At 47.1% G+C, this 25,346-nt stretch overlaps 1 protein-coding gene and 1 long non-coding RNA gene across 2 annotated transcripts in view; both read right to left on the bottom strand.

The window, feature by feature from the left end:
* The window catches only part of LOC137048184 (uncharacterized), a 171,194-nt gene that overhangs the window by 11,578 nt on the left and 134,270 nt on the right, over nt 1–25,346 (bottom strand). Inside the window, exon 2 of the mRNA XM_067426224.1 lies at nt 6,233–6,260. Within this exon, the coding sequence (XP_067282325.1) occupies nt 6,233–6,260 (28 nt within the window). The remainder of the gene's footprint in view (nt 1–6,232; nt 6,261–25,346) is intronic.
* Nucleotides 8,911–23,740, bottom strand: LOC137049878 (uncharacterized). Its single transcript, XR_010899742.1, has 3 exons — nt 23,600–23,740; nt 9,290–9,390; nt 8,911–9,081 (listed from the first exon to the last, which is right to left on the bottom strand). It is a non-coding gene; the product is annotated as an uncharacterized lncRNA (long non-coding RNA).

Raw genomic sequence — 25,346 nt, 5'->3', positions numbered from 1 at the left:
GCTCGGACTGGCCTATGCGGCTCCTGCCATTGCTGTCCGGGGAGGCGCAGGTAGCCGCCCACCAACTGCCAGTCCGGAATCTCCTGGTCTATGACGACCTGAAACGCGCCATTCTACAGCGGGTCGGCCGGAGTCCGGAACAACATCGACAGTGGTTCCGGACCCTGACCCTCGACGACTCCGGCCGGCCCTTCGCCTTCGCGCACCAGCTCCGGGACTCCTGCCGCAAGTGGCTGATGGCAGGTGGAAGCGACGTCGATGGCATCATAGATCGAGTGGTACTGGAGCAGTTCGTCGCGCGGCTTCCCAAACAGACCGCGCAATGGGTCTAGTGCCACCGCCCGACGTCGCTGAACCAGGCCATCCAATTGGCGGAGGATCAGCTGGTGGCGTGCCTCGGGGTCGGCGAACACTTACCATCTGCTTCTCTCTCTCTCTCTCCTGCTAACAATCCCCCTCTCTCTCGCCCTATCCCTTTTCCCAGGTCTCGCGGGGGAGTGCCGCCCAAACCGGCCCCAAGATGGCGGACGGGTGGATCTGGGGAGCCTCGGCCACCTCCCCGCCCGGCACCGAGGGGAGGGGCGACAGTGGCGGACACTGTCTCTTCTCCCTCCAATCCCACTCTCTCTCCACGCCAATCTGTCGACCTGCTTACGGCCACTAGGGCGGCGGTGAGGTCTGGGCCAGCTTGTTGGCGCTGCGGGGATCCTGGACATTTCATTGATCAGTGCCCTATCATGGAGGTGGGCGCGCTGGTCCGGGTCCCCGACGCGCCGCAAGCTGCCCTCGATCAAGCTGGATTGTACCTAATACCTGTGAGTATCAAGGGGGGTACTTATCAGGCTTTGGTGGATTCAGGTTGTAACCAGACCTCCATCCACCAAAGCCTGATACAACCCAAGGCATTGGGTAACAGCCGCACGGTTACGGTGAGGTGTGTACACGGGGAAGTGGTGAAGTATCCTTTAGTGCCGGTCGTTATTCAATTTCGGGGACAAAAGCATAGTGTGGAGGCTGCAGTTAACCCGCATCTCCAGCATCCGTTGATTCTGGGAACCAATTGGCCAGCATTCCATAAATTATTAGGGCAGTTATGTGCAGATGCCTCTTGGGGGAAAGATATGCAGCGGAGGGAGGCGGTCGCTCAGTTGGGAGAGGTGGATTCGGGAACTCGGGAAGCTGTTTCAGGGGAACCGAGTGGTCTGGAGATGGCTCCTCTCACAGATCGCGATGACTTTCCCCTGGAACAGTCCCAAGATGAATCGCTGAAAAATGCATTTGAGCAGGTCCGTTCCATCGACGGCCACCTCCTCCAACCGGGACAACCGCTCACCTATCCGTATTTTGCAGTTTTGAAAGATAGGTTGTATCGGGTGACCCAAGATACCCAGACAAAAATGGATACAACCCAGTTGTTAATACCTAAAAGCCGTCGGGAAATGCTATTCCAGGCGGCTCATTGTGATCCGATGGCAGGGCATTTAGGACAAAAAGCAACACTTAATCGTCTAATGGCCCGCTTCTTTTGGCCGGGCATTCACGAGAACGTGCGCAGGTGGTGCGCGTCTTGTCGTGAATGTCAGTTGGTGAATCCACCGGCCACCCCAAAAGCACCATTGTGCCCCCTTCCACTAGTGCAGGTCCCCTTCGAAAGAATTGGTATGGACCTCATCGGGCCATTAGAACGATCTGCACGAGGGCATCGCTTTGCATTGGTCCTAGTGGACTATGCAACGCGATACCCGGAAGCAGTGCCCCTCCGCACTATTTCGGCGAAGAGTGTGGCGGCCGCACTGTTTTCTTTAATCTCCCGGGTGGGAATCCCGAAAGAGATTCTCACCGACCAAGGCACGGCGTTCATGTCACGGACGGTCCGCGAACTATACGAATTATTGGGCATTAAATCGATTCGCACCAGCGTCTACCACCCACAAACAGATGGTCTGGTGGAACGGTTTAATCGCACGTTGAAGACCATGATTCGTAAGTTCGTTCACGAGGACGCCAAAAATTGGGATAAGTGGCTAGAACCTCTGTTGTTTGCTGTACGCGAGGTCCCGCAAGCCTCCACTGGGTTTTCCCCCTTCGAGCTTCTCTATGGGCGCCAGCCTCGGGGGGTGCTGGATGTCCTTAGAGAGGATTGGGAGGACGGACCTTCCGCGGCAAAAAATGAAATTCAGTATGTCCTGGACCTGAGAACAAAACTCGACACGTTGGGGCGGCTATCAATGGAGAATTTGTTACAGGCCCAGGACAGACAAAGGCAGCTGTACAACAGGGGAGCTAGGTTACGTCAATTCGCACCGGGAGATAAAGTCTTGGTATTACTCCCCACTTCCAGTTCAAAATTACTCGCGAAGTGGCAAGGGCCTTTTGAGGTTACACGGCGAGTGGGAGACCTCAACTATGAGGTGGTACGATCCGATAGGGACGGGGCACGTCAAATTTACCACCTCAACTTATTAAAAAAGTGGTCAGAGGCGGAGTCGGTGATGCTAGCGACGGTAGTGAGCGGAGAGGAGGATCTCGGGCCAGAAGCGGTTCAAAAACCTCAATCTTTCGTTCTGGCCCCGGGGGGGGGATCACCTCTCACCCTCGCAGCTCACCGACATACGAACGTTACAGGCAGCTTTTGCGGACGTGTTCTCGCCCCTACCGGGTCACACCGACCTCATTCAGCACCACGTTGAGACGGAGCCATTCGCAGCCGGCCGTATCGTTTGCCAGAACACAAGAAAAAAGTAGTTCAGGCAGAATTAGAGGCTATGTTGGATATGGGCGTAATAGAAGAGTCTAGCAGTGATTGGGCGAGCCCGATAGTTTTGGTTCCAAAGCCTGACGGCTCGGTCCGGTTCTGTGTAGACTACAGAAAGGTGAACGCGGTGTCAAAATTTGATGCGTACCCAATGCCGAGGATTGACGAACTGCTTGATCGACTAGGAACCGCTCGCTTTTATTCGACACTGGATTTAACAAAGGGCTATTGGCAGATCCCCTTGTCTCCAATGTCTAAAGAAAAAACTGCTTTCACCACGCCGTTCGGATTACACCAATTCGTCACCCTTCCTTTCAGCTTGTTCGGGGCGCCCGCAACCTTCCAGCGTCTGATGGACAGAATTCTCCGGCCGCATGCTGCGTATGCCGCTGTGTACTTGGATGATATCATCATCTACAGTACAGACTGGCAGCGACATATGCAGCATTTGCGGGCTGTCCTGAAGTCGCTGAGAAGGGCGGGACTCACGGCAAACCCTAAGAAATGTGCGATTGGGCGGGTGGAAGTAAGATATCTGGGCTTCCACTTGGGTCATGGACAAGTGCGTCCCCAAATTGATAAGATGGCAGCGATTGCAACCTGTCCAAGGCCCAAGACCAAAAAGGAGGTTAGACAGTTCCTGGGGCTAGCGGGATATTACAGAAGGTTTGTGCCTAACTATTCGGACCTCGCTAGCCCGCTGACTGATTTAACTAAAAAGGAAGTACCAGATACGGTCCAGTGGACGGAGCGGTGCCAGCAGGCTTTCACCCAGATAAAGGCTGCTCTGTGTGGTGGGCCGCTCTTACAAGCTCCTAATTTTTCTCTCCCTTTTTCCCTACAGACCGACGCCTCGGACAGGGGCGTGGGCGCAGTCCTGTCCCAGGAGGTGGAGGGGGAGGAGCGGCCGGTGCTGTACATCAGTCGTAAGCTCTCTAAGAGAGAGACGATGTACAGCACCATAGAGAAGGAGTGTTTGGCCATCAGATGGGCCGTCCTCACCCTTCGTTATTACCTCCTGGGACGAGAGTTCACCCTCTGCTCGGATCACGCCCCCTTGCAGTGGCTCCACCGCATGAAAGATACCAACGCACGGATCACCCGTTGGTATCTCGCTTTACAGCCGTTTAAGTTCAAGGTGGTCCACAGGCCGGGTGTTCAGATGGTTGTGGCTGACTTCCTCTCCAGGAGGAGGGGGGGGGGGGGGGGGGGCTGCAGGCCGGATGGCTCCCGGCCTGAGTCGGGCGGTGGGGGTATGTGGCAGGAGGGGCGTGGTTTCGCGAGGTCTGTAGCGGGAGAGAGGAGGCGGAGCCGAGCGATGAGTAAGTAGGTCAAGTGCAGATCACTAACACCTGTGTCTGTTTGCAGTAATTGGCTTGGAGAGACAGCATTTAAACCCCAGCAGTACAGAGAGAGAGAGAGGGAGACCTGGACTGGGACTTCGCGTGCACAGCAGAGAAACTGAGAGAAACTGAGAGGAACTGAGAGACACTGAGAAAGAAAGTGAATTAAAGAAGGAGCGATCCATATCGTGGAGAAACTGAGTGTTGCACACACACACACGCATGTGTGACCGTTATTTGTTTTTGAACAAGACTGAATAAAGAGAGCGAGTCCCAGTCAAAGCCGACCCCGTGTTCTTCCTTCACACCCCCACGAACATTCGTTACAGTGAGTAATAGTGATTGAGTGCGATTCAAATGAACTGGCCGGTAGAGATGGTAAGGGATCAAATTTCCAATCATTTGAGATAAGCAAACCAGTACCCCCACCCCTCCCAATAGGCCGAGGAGTGTGTGAAAAAGTTAAATTGGTTGAGAGGGCTGCAGGAGTGGCAGTGTCCTCTGGTTTGATCCAGGTCTCAGTTAGGGCCATGAGGCTGAGCTGAGAATCCCAATAGATGAAATAAAGTCTGCTTTGTTTACAGCAGACTGGCAATTTCAGAGACCAATTGGAATAGAGAGTAAAGTAGCAGTGGATGTTAGGATATAGTGCAAATTATTAGGATTACGGCGTCTCGTGCGTATAGAGCGTGATTTACGATTGCTAGTAGTAACAGTTGAGATTTAAAAGCACATGGTGAATACAGATCAGAGAAAAGGCAGGATAGGAATTAGAAAAGAACCAAACACAAAAAAATGAAAAGGAAGATGATACTCAAGTGCCTTGCCGGGGTCCTTGCTCGGGAGGAGTTGCACAGGAAAGAGTTGAAGTCTTTACACTCTTCGGTCTTGCACAGGGAAGAGTTGAAGTCTTTACACTCGTCGGTAGAGTAGTTGTCTATCAGTCAATCAATGCTTCACTTCTAGTTTTGCTTCATCGCGATAACTGGCGCTACTATGCGCCGGCCTCTCGGTTATAGCTTCCGGGAATGCCGTCACATCTACGTCATGACGTAACACCAATCAGGATTGGACTAGTTTCATTCATACTTCAGATGCGTTGATGCTTAGGGAGCATCCCCAAATTCGTCGTTTCGACGCAGTGCTCGCTCCCTCTCAGGGAACAAGGGTTATATACATAACCCGAGACGTTTTAACATAGAACCGGCCTGAGCAAGTTCACAGCGAGTTGTACACATCCACCACTGCTGCACTGACATGCCGGAGCACAAGTTCTAGAAGCTCTGCCCTTGTCTGAAAAGAGGGGCTGGGAGCACCAGCTCATTTGCATTTAAAGGGATACACACTAAAACGGCGTGATTTTGCTCACCCCCAAAAAGTGGCAATTTTAACATGCTTTAAAGATGATCTGTGGGGTATTTTGAGCTAACAATTTACATACACACTCTAGGGACATCAAAGATTTATTTAACATCTTGTAAAAGGGGGCATAATAGGACCACTTTAACACAACTCACCCCATGAGGGCAAAACATCAGTGGTTTCGACCACTGTATCACCCTTTAAAACTTTCTGAAAAGCTGTTAAACATCTATCAAATAATGATCACAGCAAATATGGAATATGGAAGTTCATTACAGAAACAAACAAAAAAGTATTTTGAGCATTTCGTTCATTGAAAATGTTGAGAAGTATAGTTTTGAGAATATGGTTTAGATTGTGAATATGAATGTACTGGAGAAATATGCTCTGATGAGGACAGTGATACCTGATCAAATTAAACCCTTGGAATTTCTAAAAGGAACCGAAACATCATATATTTGATTCCTTTCTAATCGATATTAAAATGCTAGTATTTATACTATTGTGGCAGTTAGAGGCCCATCCATGTAAGATACAGTTCTGGGTCGTAAAAGACCCCAAATATATAATAATGATTGGCGAAACAGTCATGCATTTAAGGATTTTTTCTAATATGTGTTAGAAAAAGTATGAAACTCCTTTTTTTATATAAAACATAAGCTATAATATTTTACATCATTTAGTTTTTCAATGTTGGTGTAGAACTACAACTGTTGGTTTATGGTTAACAGAAAAAAGTGATCAAATAATTCAGAAAAAGTATATGACTCACCCTTAACTGCTCTGTTCCATGTACTTTGCTGAAAGACACATTTGATTCAAATTAACAACTGATAAGATGATGACACTGCAATAATGGCATAAGTGTATAAAGTATACCTCAAAACTCACTCTCATGACAGCATATGTCTCTATTCAATAATTTATTGAACATATTTCTTCATACCTCTGTGGTGATTCTGATCACGTCACTGTCTCTGGTGTAGTTGAGTTTCCCCAGCGCTGCACATTTGATCTCATACTCCGTCTCTGCTCTCAGATCAGTCAGAGTAACTGTGAGTTGATCCTTCAGCACAGGTTCAGATGTCCAGACTGTGTCCTGCTTTGGTTTATACAGTAATCTGAGCTCCACTGTAGCAGGACATGATGGAGGAACCTTCAGAACCACAGTCTGACCTTTGATCTCTTCAGTGATTGGACGGGCTGGCTGTGATGGAGGAATAAAGCAACCAGCTTCATCACATCCACGTTCATACAGGAGAATGCAGGAACCAGTATGATTCTCAATTTGCTTTGATGAGACAATAAATTTAGTGGACTGATTGTCCTGTGAAGTCATCAGTTCCTTAAACATGATTAAATGTTCTCTCATTTTCTCCCTGATGTGTCCAGAGAGCCATGTCAATGTTCGAGGAGTCGTTCCTTCATTCTTCCATTTTGTTTGAGCTTTCATGTAGTTCTCTTGTTCAGAAAGAAGCTCGTCTGGCTGCTCAAGGGAACTAAATGTGTAGCAAACCACATTCTCCACCTTAATATCTGACAGCACTATGTCTAAACTCGTGTTCACTTCAGCCCCAGACCTCAGTAATTGTTGAAGAAACTCCCCAACTGTGTTTATTTCTTTTTCTTTCCCTGTGATCCACTCCATAAGATCCTTTGTGTTAAACGGAGACTCATCATGAGCTTGTAGAAGATTGGTCAAAGCACAAGTCTCTTCTTCACAAGCTTGAACTGACCGAATCAGCAACTGACTAGTCTTGTTGAAATCTTGCCTGTAAATTTGGCAGAATCGCTTCAGATCTTCAATCTTCTTGCAAAATGCAGTAAATGCGTTTGTCCTGGTGTCTTTCAGAAGTTCTCTGCACTTGTTTTCAGTAAAGCTCAGATTTTCAATGACCGAGTCTGTTGCCATGATGAGCTTCTTCTCAATGACCCTCAGATGGATTACGTCACTGTCTCTGGTGTAGTTGAGTTTCCCCAGCGCTGCACATTTGATCTCATACTCCGTCTCTGCTCTCAGATCAGTCAGAGTAACTGTGAGTTGATCCTTCACCACAGGTTCAGATGTCCAGACTGTGTCCTGCTTCGGTTTATACAGTAATCTGAGCTCCACTGTAGCAGAACATGATGGAAGAACCGTCAGAACCACAGTCTGACCTTTGACCTTTTCAATGATTGGACGGGCTGGCTGTGATGGAGGAGTAAAGCAAACAGCTTCATCACATCCATGTTCATACAGGAGAATGCAGGAACCAGGATTATTCTCAATCTCTCTAGAGGACACAATGAACTTGGCAGGTTTACAGCTGTCTTTTGATTTGGTTAAGTTCTTAAATATCTCCAAATTGTTCCTCATAAACTTTATGACATTAGGAGTGAGCCAAGACTTTTGCTTTGAATCAGGGCTCTTCTCATCAGATTCTCCTTTTGTTGAAGGATTCAGGTAGCCAGTTTGTTTAGAAAGTAGCACGTCTGACCAGTCCAATGATGTGAATGTGTAACTCACAAGATTTTCATCTTCCAGGCCCATCCAGATGGCATCTACATTGAGCTCTACCTGTGCACCAGCATCCTTCAGCCGTCTGAGGACTGACTTAATGATCTCAGACTCTCTTTCTCTCCCTTTCAGCCATTCTACAAGGTCACTGTCATTGAATGGAGATGCATCGTGTTCTTTTAGAAGTTCATTCAGGGTGGTTTCCTCCATCACGTCTCCTCGGATGTTTGGCAGCAGAGAGCCGAGTTTCTTCATGAGTCTCAACTTGTACATGTAGCAGTTTTGCTTGATTTTCAGTATATTATCATGAAATGCATCAAAAGTCATAGCAGGCAAGTCTTCCATTAGGTCACTACATTTCATCTCAGTTTTATTTAAACTCTCAATCACTGATTCAATCTTCATGATTAGATCCATGCTGATGTCTTTATGAAGTTTTGATGCTCTTGAGTTAAGTTTGTCCAGAGGATAAAGCCAAACTCTCAGTGGAACTGCCAGCTCTTGGTTTTCTTTCAGCAGTTTTGGAAGTTCAGCAAAAACCTTCAACGCATCTTCAAAAGAGGTTGGATTAGACGGCAACTGGAAGTCACCATAAAATGTACAAGTGAAGTTTTTGACAGTGTTTTTCTGATTGCGATTCACACTTAGATCAGCATTTGAACCTACTGAAACAATGCTTTGTAGTTTTTCAAGAGCCACTTTTACTTCTCCTTGTACAGTTTTTTTATCTTCATCAGAAGAAACTTCTCTATCAAACACAAAGCAAGCATCTGCTCCATACAGCACTCCTGTCACTACATGTGTAGCTATGTCACTATTATCATCAGGAGCAATATTTTCAGAAGACATATGGTTTGTGATCAGTTCCTCAAACCTGCTGGTTGAGTGATAATGTAGAGTCAGTCTCTGCTGTTTGAAAGATGACTTGGTGTCCTTGAGATATTTTGCTGCTCCACTAACTTGAATGAGATCACCTAAAATACTTAGTTTGAGTCCACCATCGATATTTAGTAATTTAGATTTGTCCTGAATGGAGTCTGAAGCTGAGACATTGAAATCTGTATTGATTTGGGAATGAGAGGAAATATTCTGCTGCAGTTGCTCTTTATTCCACAGTCTTACCCCTGTAAAAGGACAAATATATTAGATTCACATTTAACATATGAAACAAATTTTGACGTTTATTAATAAAGTTTAAAACAAAGAAAGTGAAAATGTCATGTTTGCTCACCTTTGTTTATTATTTATTTTGTCTCAAAAAAATGTAAAGGCATTTATAGTAAAACTACAGACATTCATTTTTACTCCTAGATTGAGTTGACTAAAACTCACCTGTTATTAATGCATCTTTTCTGCAGTCATACAGCATGCCGAGCTGGAAGGGTCTCCCAAGAGCTGCTGTTTCAATCACATTCACTCCCACTGAATCCATACTGAAGACAAACATCACAGAAGGAAAAACAGTTATTTGAGTAAGACTGGTTCCCATTCCTCATTCCATCTTGCCTGGGAGCCTAAACACCTCCAAGTGGTAACTAAACGAGCCAATGGACATTGGCCAGTGAGATTTGCATGCCGAGTCACACCCACCCAGACATACAGATATAAATATGACTGGCATTAATAACTTCATTCATATTTTGCTTCTGAGCCAAGCAGTTGTACAGCGATCACTCATTCCAGTCTACCTTCAAAGAAGAGCATATTTCTGAACGCAGAAAGGGAGCAAACAGCAATTTTAATCTGGTGACCAGAAACGCAGTCTCTCATGCCTGAGCAAACATAATCTATATTGGGCCAGCCCCCACTGACCTCCCACTCCTCTAGCATGGCATGTGCCATTGAGTTGTCAAAAGCTGACACAAGTCCCTCACATGAGGCACATTGTGTCTCATGAGGATTGGATGTCGAACGCTGCATCGGAGAGTGAGCATTTGTCCTCTGAAGAGGATGGGGAAGCTGAGCTGCCCCACTCTGGTACTTCCCAGAGCTACATGAGGAGGTTCAGAAGTCGTGGAAGGCACCTTTTAATGTCCAAAACCATTATTCTGCCTCCTCCACTATCCCTACCCATGATGGCAGTGCTGCCACCTGGTCTAAGCCTCCAGTCCAAGGCATGTGAGATGACAGCAGGCCTGGCTGATACTGCATACTCTGCCACTGTACAGGCCGCATCCACCCTGCATGCCATGGCCATCTTGCAGGTCCATCAGGCAAAATCTCTCAAAGAGGTCCATCTGCCAGGTGGCCTCTTCGGCAACACTGCCGAGGACTTTGCCCAGCAGTTCTCGGCAGCCCAGTAGCAAACTGAGGCAATAAAGCACATCCTGCCCTGGAGTGACATAGCCCCCTTAGCCTGCTCGTAACCAAGGGTATCCCCCTGCAGTTGCAACAATCAACCCTCCCGCAGGAAGGTGATGCAGACCACTAAACCCTCAAAGCGCAATTCGAAGTGGCTTTGGGTCAGTGGCCGAGAGATGAAGGGATCTGCTCTGAACCAGAAGATGGTGAAAGCACCACTCCTTCCCCTTGAGGAGGGCTGGGTGGAGCATCTTTTGTTCCATTTAGTTTCATTTTTCTCAATGACAGCGAGCAATGCTCTGCTTCCTCACTCTCAGCCACTCCTTCATTCACCACGGCCAAGCAGTCAGCATTTCGAGGACGCACCACCTCATTAGGCCTCCCTACCCAGTCCCTCAGGGGTCCCACATAATAAGTGCACCACACTCATCACCTCTAATCCAGGATACTGTGCTTCCTGGGTTGGGCCCCAATGCTTCTCCCAAATATGCGTTTCCCCTAGTGAGCCTATTCGTACAGACACTGTTCAAGATCAGGGAGGAAGAGGAGCATGTCTTGATTGTTGCGCCCTACTGATCCACCCAGACCTGGTTCTCAGAACTGATGCTCCTTGTGACAGCCCATGAAATGTCACAATATAGGAAAAGCAGCTATGACTGTCCCCACAGTAAGTCCTAATATTAATATGTTTTTTTTTAACATTTATACAGCGCCTTTCAAGGCAATCAAAGTGCTTTACGTGGAAGGGGGGAATCTCCTCAACCATCACCGATGTGCAGCACAACCTGATGATGCGCCTGCAGCCATATTGTGCCAGAACGCCCAACACACACCAGCTTATGGTGGAGAGGATAGAGGGTGATAAAGCTAATCAGTATGTGCTGAAGATTAGAAGGCCATGATGGACAGAGACCAATGGGCAAATTTGGCTACGATGCCGGGGTTACACTCCTACTCATTTTATGAAGGGCGTCCTGGGATTTTTAATGACCACAGAGAGTCTGGACCTCGGTTTAACGTCTCATCTGAAGGAAGGTGCTCTTTGACAGTACAGTGTCCCCATCACTATCCTGGGGCATTAGGACCCACACAGACCACAGGGTGAGCTCCCCCTGCTGACCTCACTAACACCATCACTATACTGGGGCGTTAGGACCCACACAGACCACAGGGAGCTCCCCCTGCTGACCTCATTAACACCATCACTATACTGGGGCGTTAGGACACACACAGACCACAGGGTGAGCGCCCCCTGCTGGCCTCACTAACACCATCACTATACTGGGGCGTTAGGACACACACAGACCACAGGGTGAGCGCCCCCTGCTGGCCTCACTAACACCATCACTATACTGGGGCGTTAGGACACACACAGACCACAGGGTGAGCGACCCCTGCTGGCCTCACTAACACCATCACTATACTGGGGCGTTAGGACACACACAGACCACAGGGTGAGCGCCCCCTGCTGGCTTCACTAACACCATCACTATACTGGGGCGTTAGGACTCACATAGACCACAGGGTGAGCGCCCCCTGTTGGCCTCACTAACACCTCTACCAGCAGCATCCTAGTTTTCCCAGTTGGTTTCTCATCCAGGTACTGACCAGGCTCAGCCCTGCTTAGCTTCAGCTGGAAACCAGTCTTGGGCTACAGGATGATATGTCTGCTGGCCTGTCCCTTCCATCCCATTTGGTGTAAGCCCTCTGGCTTACTTGGGTTCCTGGGTGGGTTAGGGGAATTGGCAAAAAGGGGACGCAACAGCTTGCCAGCATCTGTGTCTTCAACATATTTAAAAGGGGCGGTGAAATGCTGTTTCATGCATACTGAGATTTTTACACTGTTAAAGACATGGATTCCCATCCTTAACATGGACAAAGTTTCAAAAACTAAGTTGGACATTTGATGGAGTATTTCTGTGTCAAAAACAGAAGTGGTTTCTCACCAGGTTCGGAAAGTTATTTTTCTAATGTAAATCCACTTGACATCAACAGGGCGGAATGTCCTTGTACATGCTCTTCTCCCGGAAGGGTGCGCACGCAACCAGAGCGAAAGAGCAAATGCACGCCCATAAACGCTGCACTCACTGCTGTCTCAGGACTTCACCAAATCAACAACGTCACCAAAGAAGTGTGTTTTTGACGGAGCGGTCCCAACGATAAAGGTTCACGGACATGCAATGCAAGCAGGCGGTGAGTAAAACTGCTTCAAATATCTGTGTGTAGTTGGATATTGTCACGTAAGTAAACATCAGTAAACAACACGATCGTGGATAGTTAATTTATCAATGGAGCATGCAATGTATGGTGTGTGTGTTTAAAAACATTTGTTCAGCTGACCACTATAGGTGTCTGCTTGTTTATTGAACCACCCCAAACATAAAACCCCAACCGCTTCGCTTACTACTGCTACTGTTTTGTCGCATACAATAGTCCATAAATCATGTTCTCATAAACCGTGAGTAAACACACACAACTGTTGACAAGGCGCTAAATAGAGTTACAGTACCACATAGAGATGTCCTGCGTCCTCCGGATCTGATTCTGGATCATATATATATATTAGTTGAATCTGTTTGATAGCCATGGTTTATTTAGGGTGCCGTTTATTTGTCCATGCTTTACGATGTCAGCTTTCAGACGTCTCAATGCTGTGCGCGCTCGTGATTCTTTAGCTCCGCCCACACGATACGCCTCCATCCACTCTTTTTTTCCGTAAAGACTCGGTACAGCCTATCTTTCTTTTATAAATATAATAAAACTAAAGACTTTTTCGGCTATATGAAGAATGCAATACTACTCTATAGCGCCCGTTTCACACATACTCCATCTGCAGTCCGTGTGCGGTGCGTGTTGCGTTGCGTGTGCGTTGCAGGAGCCCCACACCCTGTAGTCCTTTCACATATGCTGCGTTTGCAGTCCGCAACTGATCCGCTGTTGCATACCACAAACACAGCATTTATTAATGATTTTTTTATTTAAAATCCAGAAGTTGTTACTGATCTTGGCTCATCAGAATTGCAATTCTCTTTGTTAAATCTTTCTGAGTAGACAGGTTAACGTAGGCTACAAGCCTACATTTAACCTGTTAAGCTGATTTCTAAATTTTGAAAAAATCCTAAGAAATGTATACTCAGACTAAAACAAATACAGTTTGTGAATCCTTTGCACTAAAAGCATAATTATGGTCTCATTTGAAAGCAGACACCTGGCAGTTTACTGTAAAGTCAAAATGATAATATTTTTTATAATCAAAAAAAGCTATAATAAGCTTCAAAGTTTTGTAAAGTTATTAGAAATTTATTTGTATGAAATATCTTTATGAAAATAAAATTGAAGTGGGCCTTGGAGAAATCTAGAAATGCACTACAGCTAAAGCCACAAGTCTGACCATGTTATATTTCAGATCTGAAGATGATCAGTCTAAAACTCTGAATTTTATTAAACGTTTTACAAGATCGTTTCATGTGATTTTATTTTGAGATATCTCTAAAATATCAACTGATGTTTATTGCCATGTCTTCTCAGCTTTCATTCTCTATTTTGCCTCTATTGTTTAGAGGTGCAAACTGCCCCATTCAGTTTGTCTCCCAGGCACACATTCACACTTCTGCGGACTGGTTATGGCTCTAATTATTATTCTTTTGTCTGCATTATAATTACTAACGATTCTCTATTCAAACTGTTCTATTCAAACCTCATTTCTAAATCAAACCTCTCACTTTACCCTCACTGAGACTCTATCGAATGCATTTCGTCCAAATAAGCATTTCAGTAGTTTTACATTTAGAAAATGTTCATAAAAATAAAGTATTTACTCAGTGGCAGGTGCATCTAGGGCAAGCTAGCATGTTAGCTTAGCACACCAGCAAAACAACAATTTATACGATTAAAATCATGTTTTATTCAAAACTTGCTTCATATCACTTTATAATTTATAAGTCGAGTTTTACAAGTAGTACATGTCAGATACTTTATATAACAATATGTGATCTCGTGTAGCTTCGGGTCAAAAAATCTGACAGAAAATATACAATGCTAAAAGCTATGTGGAATAGCATTGCATTATAAATATCATCTATTATGAAACCACCCAACATGGCATAAAGAACACAGACCAACCATATATTGCCGTGATTGTGTGTTTATTGTCTTAAAACGTGTCTATCTGCATAAAATAGTGATCTAACGATCGCTAGAAAGCTGTTTTGGTCATGTCAGATACTTCCTGAATGTCACATGGTGTGTCTGTTCTTCATGTGTTCCACATGGGTGAATTTTCAGTAGTACAGCTTTCCAGCGCCCTCCGGCTGCCAGATTGAATTGAAAACACAGCATATCACAGTATACTGCGCTCATAATCACACATCCGCGGATTTTGGATAAAGATTGAATAAATAATACTTCTCTGTATAGAAATTTGACTCAAACATGTGAGAATCTATCAATATTTCTCCACATCTGCACACATTTGAAGTAAAAGCCCTGAGGGAAGTTGTTTTGTCGAGTGTCTTCATGACGACCACAGAGGAGTATTTTATGAATGGGAGCAAATGACGCGCATATTACAATCAAAAGGTAGCGACGCCCAAGATCATATTCATAACTCCTGGCACATATTAACACATTACGGTCATTATAAGACTTTGAGAATAAAACAGAGGTAACAAAATTAAACTTTAGTCTTAGATCTTTTTAATGATGTATAGTTTGTCAAGGTAATTACTTACATCTGATAGTAATTTTGAGCTAATTTAAAGGGGGGGTGAAATGCTGTTTCATGCATACTGATCTTTTTACACTGTTAAAGACTTGGAATCCCATACTAAACATAGACAAAGTTTCAAAAGTTAAGGTGGACGTTTGATGGGAGTATTTCTTTGACAAAAATACTACTTCCGGTTAGTCATAAGTTTCAGCAAGTTTTTTTCGATCATGCGTCCCCTTTGACGTTAATGGGGGCGGAATTTCCTTGTATGGGCCTTACGGACAATTCTACCGGAAGCGCGTGAGAGAGAGCGAAGGAGAGAGCGAAAGCAACAGCCTACGCCCATCAAAGCGCTGGCTTGTAGGATGCTTGTAGGACAGGTGATGTGCACATAACAATGTCACATAAAAAGTGGGTTTTTGGTTGCCAGACCAAGACAGTCCTGCACAGATTCGCCAAAAACCCCGCGTTAAGGCAACAGTGGATATAATTTGCTTTTCCGGATCAGCAACTGAGTTGCGCGAATGTTTATATCTGTTCGCTGCATTTCGGTGCCGACTGTTTCATAAACAAGGCCCAGCTCGACGCCGGATTTTCCCAATCGCCTAATGCTGAATGATGGAGCAGTCCCAACGTTAGAAGGGTGAGTGAGACTGCTTCAAATGTCTGTGTTTTTTTTAGTCCGCTTACTGTCTACACAAACCACGCGTAAACACACAAACGCACGTGCACAACTGCACTTCCCACATGTACACCTTCAAAGACAAAAATACGACGATATAATTCAAGTATAAATATGTAAATAACACAAGCCGCTAAGCATATTATATAGTTAGTGTATAACTTGTACCACATACAGACGTCCTGCTCTAGTCGTTTTTGCTGCTGCTCCTGTTCAACTGCAGCCTCTGGGTCTGATTCCGGATCATAGATGTATGGCTGTATCTGATTAAAAGCCATATTTTTATTTTGAATAAAGTTTTTTTCCCGCTGTTAGGGATGACACAGCTCGACTCAACATAGCAGCAGCGAGCACACGTCATTATTTAGCTCCGCTCACACGACATGCCCCCTACCGCTCGGCTTTTTTCGGAAAGACTCGGAACAGCGCATCTTTCTTATATAATTATTAAAAAAAATAAAGACTTTTCGGAGATATGCAGGATGCAATGCTACTCTATAGGTACTCAAGATTGACATGACACTGACTGAAACTGAGTGTTTCACCCCCCCTTTAAGCAAAGAGAGCTTCAGCACGTCCTCGTCCTCGTGACGGTTATCAGGACAACATTTTTTCAATTCATTAATTCATATTTATATATTAATATACTTTAGATTTAGCTCACACAAAAGGCAAAACATTTAAACATAGGTTATAGCCTAAAATCATAAACATTTTAAATTAGAAACTTAGAATAGGCTATTCAAAAACAGCCGACTCTCGTCTTTTCTTTCGTTTTTAAACCCTTTGAAAAGAAATCCTGCAGGTCAAAAATAACTTTGCATTTCACCTCCAAGAAAGTACGAGTGCTCTCCATTATGGCACATTTTTTACCTAAATGCCAGGTAAGGTGTCGTTTTGTTGCTTTACTTGAGAAAAAAAGCCATGTGTTGACTTTGAAACAAGAGTATATTTTAAATGATATGCATCCGTGTTGAAATTACTAGATTTTCGCGTCAGTACATGTTTATTTTAATGCGAACAATGTTCTATCACTTTAATGCAGCAACGCAACGCAGCGCAGCAAAAAATAGACTTGGTACGAAAACGATCCATGCACTGCTGCAGACGCAACGCTCCTGGAACGGGCTGACAGACTGCATCCGCGTGCAGTGGGAAAGCTGTAATCCGTTAACATGGGTACGGAAAAAAATACGCAACGCACACGCACTGCAGACGGAGTATGTGTGAAACGGGCGTAGGTACTCAAGATTGACATGAGATTGACTGAAACTAATTGTGTTTCACCCTCCCTTTAACACAGTTTAGTGGCTGTGGCGCTTTCCATAGGAATCCCATGACGTAACACAGACTGAATGGGAACGTCTAGGTGGGAACGGAGGGAATGTATGTAGTTTGGGTCTCACCCAGTGGCTTTTTTTGGTATAATGGCTAAAAAAAATCTATTTATTTACATCAACTTCAAATTTGGAACAAAACTTATTTAGACATATACAGCTTTAATTTTAGAGATTGAATACATACTGTGGCAAAGGGGGCGTGGTTCTGCGAGGTCTGCAGCGGGAGAGAGAGCTCAGAGCGGAGCGGCAGGTAAGTAGGTCAAGCACAGATGACGAACACCTGTTTCTGATTGCAGTAATTGGCAGGGAGAGAGCGCATTTAAGCCGCGGCCGGGAGAGAGCTGGGGGAGAGTGTTGGACTGGGACTTCGCATGCACAGCAGAGAAACTGAGAGACTGACACAGAGTGTCTGATTAAGAAGGAGAGATCCATATCGGGGAGAAACTGAGTTATCACACACACACACACGTGTGTTTGTTTTTGTTTTGAAAAGACTGAATAAAGATAGCGAGTCCCAGTCAAAGCCGACCCCTGTCTTCTTCCTTCCATACACAACGAGCTTTACTACACTGGTGCCAAAACCCGGGAAGGAAGAAGAGAGCCGCCGCCATGCAAACTCCGCCGAGGACGCCACTTGCGGACATTGCCCAATCGCTCGCGGGTCTTCACCAAGAACACCACCAGGACCTGCTGGCCGTGAGGGAGGAACAACAGAAAAGGTTCGAAGCTCTCCTCACGGCCCAGCATGAAGACCGCGAGCTGTTCCGGAGCTGGATGGACCGGGAGGTTCGGGCCATTCCCCAGAGACAGACCATCGACTCGGCCGCCCCAATGACTGTAGCCAAGATGGGTCCGGAGGATGACCCTGAGGCCTTCCTGGACCTATTTGAGCGGGCGGCCGTGTATTGGGAATGGCCCAAAACGGACTGGCCAATGCGGCTGCTGCCTCTACTGTCCGGAGAGGCACAAGTAGCCGCCCACCAACTGCCAGTCCCGAATCTCCTGGTATACGACGTCCTGAAGCGCGCGATCCTCCAGAGGGTCGGCCGGACTCCGGAACAACACCGGCAACAGTTCCGGACGCTAACCCTGGACGAGTCCGGTTGGCCCTTCGTCTTCGCGCACCAGCTCCGGGACTCCTGCCGCAAGTGGTTGATGGCGGCTGGGAGTGACGTCGAGGACATCATCGATCGTGTGGCACTGGAGCAGTTTGTGGCAAGGCTGCCGAGGAGGACTGCGCAATGGGTCCAGTGCCACCGCCCGGCGTCGCTAGACCAGGCCATCCAGCTGGCGGAGGACGAAATGGTGGCGTGCCGAGGGGTCGGCGAAACCCTACCATCAGCCTCTCTCTCTCTCTCTCTCTCTCTCTCTCTCTCTCTCTCTCTCTCTCTCTCTCTCTCTTCTTTTTCCCCCTCCTCTCTCTCTAAACCTGTCCCTCTACCCAGGTCACGCACTACGCTGACGCCCCGGCCGGCTCCACGGGGGAGATCGGGAGCTCCAGCCGATCCAGCCGCCGGCTACCAGCCGCCAGCGAGAGGAGGGGGAGGAGCTCAGGATCCCGGTCTGCCGGCTTCCCGGCACCCGCTCTCTCCACGCCAATTCATGACCCCACTGCCAGCCACTAGGGCCGCGGGGAAACCTGGGCCGGCGTGCTGGCGTTGCGGGGACCCCGGACAGTTTATTGATCAGTGTCCGGGGATGGAGGTGGAGACACTGGTCCGGATCCCCGACGCACCGCACGCCGCCCCCGATCAGGCTGGCCTGTACCAAATACCCGTGAGTATCAAGGGGGGTACTTATCAAGCTTTGGTGGATTCAGGTTGTAACCAGACCTCCATACACCAAAGCCTGATTCAATCCGGGGCATGGGATAAGCGCCGCATGGTTATGGTGAGGTGTGTGCACGGGGAGGTGAGAGAATACCCTTTAGTCCCGATTGATTTTCTATTCAGGGGTCAAAAACATAGAGTTGAGGTGGCCGTTAACCAGCACCTCCGGCATCCACTGATTTTGGGGACAAATTGGCCAGGTTTTAATAAATTATTGGGATGTTTGTGTGTGGATGCCTCTTGGGGGAAAAAAGAGAAAGGGAAGGTGGCGGTCGCGCAGGCGGGGGAGGTGGAACCGAGACCACTGGGCACTGATCTGGGGGAACCGAGCGCTCCGGAAACGCCAGTGTTTTCGGAACGCGATGACTTTCCCCTGGAGCAGTCCCAGGATGAAATGCTCAAAAATGCGTTCAATCAGGTCTGTGCCATCGACGGCCATCCCCTCCGTCCTGATCAACCGCTCACCTTTCCCTATTTTACTCTGATAAAGGACAGGTTGTATCGGGTGACCCAAGATGCCCAGACAAAACAGACTACAACCCAGTTGTTAATTCCTAAAAGCCGTCGGGAAATGCTTTTCCAGGCGGCTCATCACAATCCGATGGCCGGGCATTTAGGGCAAACAGCGACACTAAACCGCCTCATGGCCCGATTCTTTTGGCCGGGCATTCACGAGAATGTACGCCGGTGGTGTGCGTCTTGTCGTGAATGTCAGTTGGTAAACCCACTGGCCCAACCAAAAGCACCATTGTGCCTCCTCCCGTTGATGCAGGTCCCCTTCGAAAGAATTGGTCTGGACCTCATCGGGCCATTAGAGCGGTCAGCCCGCGGACATCGCTTTGCATTAGTCCTAGTGGATTACGCAACACGATATCCCGAGGCAGTGCCACTGCGTAACATTTCGGCGAAAAGTGTTGCGAGTGCACTGTTCTCCCTAATCTCCCGGGTGGGAATCCCAAAAGAGATTCTCACCGATCAAGGCACGGCGTTCATGTCACGGACAATCCGCGAACTTTACGAGTTATTGGGCATTAAGTCTATTCGGACCAGCGTCTATCACCCACAAACAGACGGGCTGGTAGAAAGATTTAATCGCACGTTGAAAACAATGATTCGTAAGTTTGTTCACGAAGACGCCAAAAATTGTGACAAATGGCTAGAACCTCTCTTGTTCGCTGTCCCCGAGGTCCCCCAAGCCTCCACGGGGTTTTCCCCCTTCGAGCTTCTCTATGGCCGCCAACCCCGAGGGGTTTTGGATGTCATTAGAGAAGCTTGGGAGGACGGACCATCCGCTAGTAAAAACGAAATTCAGTTTGTGTTAGACCTGAGAACAAAACTCCACACGCTGGGGCGGCTTTCAATGGAGAATTTGTTACAGGCTCAAGACAAACAAAGACAGCTGTACAACAAAGGGGCTAGATTACGACAATTTTCACCGGGAGAGAAAGTACTGCTATTACTCCCCACCTCTAGTTCCAAATTACTCGCCAAGTGGCAAGGACCGTTTGAGGTCACACGACGAGTAGGGGATCTGAACTATGAGGTAATTCGATCCGACAGGGACGGGGCACGTCAGATATGCCACCTCAATTTATTAAAAAAATGGGTTGAGGCAGAGGCTGTGATGCTGGCGACGGTAGTGAGTGGAGAGGATGATCTCGGACCAGAGGCGGTTCAAAAGTCACAATCCCCCGCTCTGGTCCCGGGGGGAGATCACCTCTCACCCTCCCAGCTCATAGACCTCAAACAAATACAGGCGGATTTCGCCGACGTGTTCTCGCCCCTACCGGGTCGGACAGACCTCATCCAACACCACGTTGAGACCGAGCTGGGCGTGGTTGTACGCAGCCGACCATATAGATTGCCTGAACACAAGAAAAAAGTGGTTCAGGCAGAATTAGAGACAATGTTAGAGATGGGGGTTATAGAAGAATCCAACAGTGACTGGGCGAGCCCGATCTTTTTGGTTCCAAAACCTGACGGCTCGGTCCGTTTCTGTGTGGATTACAGAAAAGTCAACGCGGTGTCGAAATTTGATGCATATCCCATGCCACGGATTGACGAATTGCTTGATCGGCTAGGTACTGCTCGTTTTTATTCGACACTGGACTTGACAAAGGGTTACTGGCAGATCCCCTTGTCTCCAGTAACCAAAGAAAAAAACGCTTTTACCACACCGTTTGGGTTACACTAATTCGTTACGCTTCCTTTCGGGCTGTTCGGGGCACCGGCGACCGAATTCTTCGGCCGCATGCTGCATATGCCGCTGCCTATCTGGATGATATCATCATTTATAGTGGTGACTGGCAGCGTCATATGCAGCATTTGCGAGCAGTCCTCAGGTCGCTGAGAAGGGCGGGGCTCACGGCCAACCCGAAGAAGTGTGCAATTGGGCGGGTGGAAGTAAGATATCTGGGCTTCCACTTGGGTCATGGGCAGGTGCGTCCCCAAATTAATAAGACCGCAGCGGTTGCGGCCTGCCCAAGACCCAAGACCAAAAAGGAGGTTAGACAGTTCCTGGGGCTGGCGGGATATTATAGGAGGTTTGTACCTAATTATTAGGACCTCGCCAGCCCGCTGACTGATCTAACTAAAAAGGAAGAACCAGATACAGTTCGGTGGACGGAGCAGTGCCAGCAGGCTTTCACTCAGTTAAAGGCGGCTCTGTGTGGTGGGCCGCTCCTACAAGCTCCTAACTTTTCTCTCCCTTTATCTCTGCAGACTGACGCCTCGGACAGGGGGCTGGGCGCGGTCCTGTCCCAGGAGGTGGAGGGGGAGGAACGGCCGGTGCTGTACATCAGTCGAAAGCTCTCTAAGAGAGAGACGATGTACAGCACCATAGAGAAGGAGTGTTTGGCCATCAGGTGGGACGTCCTCACCCTTCGCTATTACCTCCTGGGACGGGAGTTCACCATCTGTTCGGATCACGCCCCCTTGCAGTGGCTCCACTGCATGAAGGATACCAATGCGCGGATCACCCATTGGTATCTAGCTTTACAGCCTTTTAAGTTCAAGGTGATCCACAGGCCGGGTGTTCAGATGGCTGCGGCTGACTTCCTCTCCCGTAGGCGGGGGGGGGGCTGCAGGCCGGATGGCTCCCCGGCCTGAGTCGGGCGGTGGGGGTATGTGGCAAAGGGGGCGTGGTTCTGCGAGGTCTGCAGCGGGAGAGAGAGCTCAGAGCGGAGCGGCAGGTAAGTAGGTCAAGCACAGATGACGAACACCTGTTTCTGATTGCAGTAATTGGCAGGGAGAGAGCGCATTTAAGCCGCGGCCGGGAGAGAGCTGGGGGAGAGTGTTGGACTGGGACTTCGCATGCACAGCAGAGCAACTGAGACACTGACACAGAGTGTCTGATTAAGAAGGAGAGATCCATATCGGGGAGAAACTGAGTTATCACACACACACACACGTGTGTTTGTTTTTGTTTTGAAAAGACTGAATAAAGATAGCGAGTCCCAGTCAAAGCCGTCCCCTGTCTTCTTCCTTCCATACACAACGAGCTTTACTACACATACATTTGTTTATTTTATTTAAAATATACACTTTATAGTACATTAAATTTTCTTTACAGAAAACTTACATTTCTATAACTTTTTTATATGATCCGAAATGATCTGGATTACAAAGCGTTCATTAATGACATCAATTTAAGTTCATTTTCACAATGATGTTCAAAAAGGGGGGTAACAGTTAAGGGGTTAAGCCTGGCGCGAAAGCAAAACTGAAACTAAAATACCAATAAATGAAGTGAAGTTCACAGAAGCGCTCTAAAAGACCTGCACACATTATACCTCCGCCCATGCCTATACTAATCATCCAGCACACCCAATCATATATAAAAGTATGACATATGAATGGATTGTTTTGGCCTATTCATTATTATTATTATTATTATTATTATTATTATTTTTTTTTTTTTTTTTTTTTTTTTTAAAGTCAAGCACACTATCGACTGATTCCTGTCCACCTCCGTTTATGTATTGTCTTATGATATGTCAATGTCAATGTCAGCTTTATTTATATAGCACCATTCAAACAACACACGTTGACCAATGTGCATTACAACATCTATATCTATTATCATATGACAAAATTGCCAAAAATAAATCTTAAAAATCTATTTTCAAGCCTTGAACTGTTGTAAGCTTATATTTAATTACCAAGATACATTAGACATCATCAAATGTAATGGGTTTAATCTGTGTTTATTACTGTATTGTGCTCTTTGACGTCATGTCCCTTTTCTGTTTATCCACCATATTTCAGACCAACAGGGCAATAAAGAGCAGAGAGAGAAAACAAGGTTGAGAGAATTTTTTCATTACGTTATTGTTACAATTATATAATGTTCTCATCATGACACGAAAAGTGGAGTTTTTAATGTTCTTGAAATGTTTCAAATACATTTTTACAAAAAAAAACAAAAAAAAAAACATTGTGAGTAAATGAGTAAAATGTGTTCTAATCACACCACATTGAATAAGAGACTTTTTAAATCACTTTGAAAGTAAACTTCCTGTTTGGTTGTTGAGAAGCTAGAGCTGGTACTTCAGCACTGTAATTTCTCTGTCATCTTTTTCTGTAAATAATGTTACTCTACAGTGTCTGATTAATAATTAATATTCATTCTCATTTAATTGGTCAACATTATTAAGCGAGTTCCAGTGTGAGACAAATTGTTCAGAAGCCGTTCTTCATATGTGTGTATTCTGTGGTACAAACCATTTCCTGTTTAAAACCTTTTAATGTGTAGCGAGTATTTTAGCTTTATTCTTTACTCACCTTCTCTGTTCAGAGATCTCTAGTTTGGAGAGGAGTTGAAGTTGCCTTTTTTAGACTCGTGTATATAAAACAAAGACTTTCTTTAAACTTTTCTCATTAAAACTTTCAAATGAACCTGTGCTTTATTTACGTGCTGAGATGTTTTTCTTCCACAAGCTGCTCACATCTGCAGATTCGCTTTCACTTTCTGTAAGTTCACTGAAACGCCTCCCAGTTACAGACATCAACATGATTTTTATAGATCTTAGTAGATTTGCTGGTAAGTTAAAATATTTTTGGTAAGACAAATCCTTGTTAAAGTGATCGTCAAATGAACGCATTGTCTATTGAATTATTTGAAAAGTGAAGCTTGTGTTTGCTTTATTAGCGCTAGATTTAGACAACGTGCTGTTTTTACACCGATTTAGATGCCTACGTTTATCTAAGATAACATAACTTAAAGTCAAACAATGAGAATATTGAGAAATACTATGTTTATTAAATACGCTACAGGAAAAACATTCTGTGCAAAAGGCCACTTGAGGAAGAGAATGTCTGAGCAATATCGCACTAACCAAAGCTGGGACTCTTATTATGAAAGTACTGTGACGGGGTGAAGAAGTACACGACACAGGAGGGCAGGTGAATTTCCCCGAAGGGTGGATTTATTGACAATGGTGAAAGTGAAAGTGCGTCGAGTGGGGTGCTCCGTGCTCGGTGTGGTCTCTCTTGCGTCCTCGGTGCTCGCGGTGATCTGGATCCGTGCTCAAAGTGAGTGCTGGCCGTCACACGCTGCTCTCTGGAGGGAGAATGGAGACAACAGTTAGCCGAGTCTTCTGGAGACATCTCTCACCTCTTTGGGCGGCGGGCAGGCTTATAAAGCCGCCCGCTGATGAGCTGCAGCTGTGACGGCTCAGCCTGTGATGAGCGGGTGCAGGTGTTCCCGCCTTGTTTCCAGGGCGACGCTGATGAGCGCTCGGGACACTTGTCACACTCCCCCGCCCCTAAGCGACGTCCTGGTCCTGCGGAGAAGCGGGGAAACTGGGGGGGGTTGGGGAGTGGAGCCTGACAGACCTGCGAAAGCTGACCACATCCGGGAAAGACCATCGGCGTTGGCGTTGGCCGTCCCGGCACGATGTTGGACGGTGAAGTTGAAGTCCTGGAGCGCCAGGAACCACCGCGTCAACCTGGCATTCTTCTCCTTGGCCCGGGCCATCCATTGCAGTGGTGCGTGGTCAGTGGTCAGGGTGAAGTGGCGGCCCAGGAGGTAATACCGGAGCTCAAGGACTGCCCACTTGACGGCAAACGCCTCCCGTTCCACGGTTGCGTAGCGCTGTTCTGCTGGGGTCAGCTTTCGGCTGATGTAGATCACCGGGTGTTCCTCGCCGTCGGTGACCTGGGAAAGGACGGCTCCCAACCCGGTGTCGGAGGCGTCCGTCTGCAGCAGGAAGGGGCTATTGAAGTCGGGCGCTCGTAGGACCGGTGCCGAGGTGAGGGCCGACTTGATGCGGTGGAACGCCGCCTCCGCCTCGGTGCTCCACTGGGTCTTCTCTGGCTGCCCCTTCCTGGTCAGGTCTGTCAGGGGAGAGGCTAAGGAGGAGAAGTCAGGGATAAAGCACCGATAGTAACCCGCCAACCCCAAAAAGGCTCGTACCTGCGTCTTCGTGGCGGGACGGGGAGCGGAGAGAATCGCAGAGACCTTCTTCTCCTGGGGTCGGATCAGGCCCCGTCCCACCTGGTAGCCGAGGTACTTGGCCTCTGCGAGTCC

This window comes from Pseudorasbora parva, chromosome 2 (assembly GCF_024679245.1).
Source record: "Pseudorasbora parva isolate DD20220531a chromosome 2, ASM2467924v1, whole genome shotgun sequence".
NCBI classification, from domain to species: domain Eukaryota; kingdom Metazoa; phylum Chordata; class Actinopteri; order Cypriniformes; family Gobionidae; genus Pseudorasbora; species Pseudorasbora parva.
Note: the sequence above shows the minus strand (reverse complement) of the source record. Positions and strands in the feature narration are given on the sequence as shown.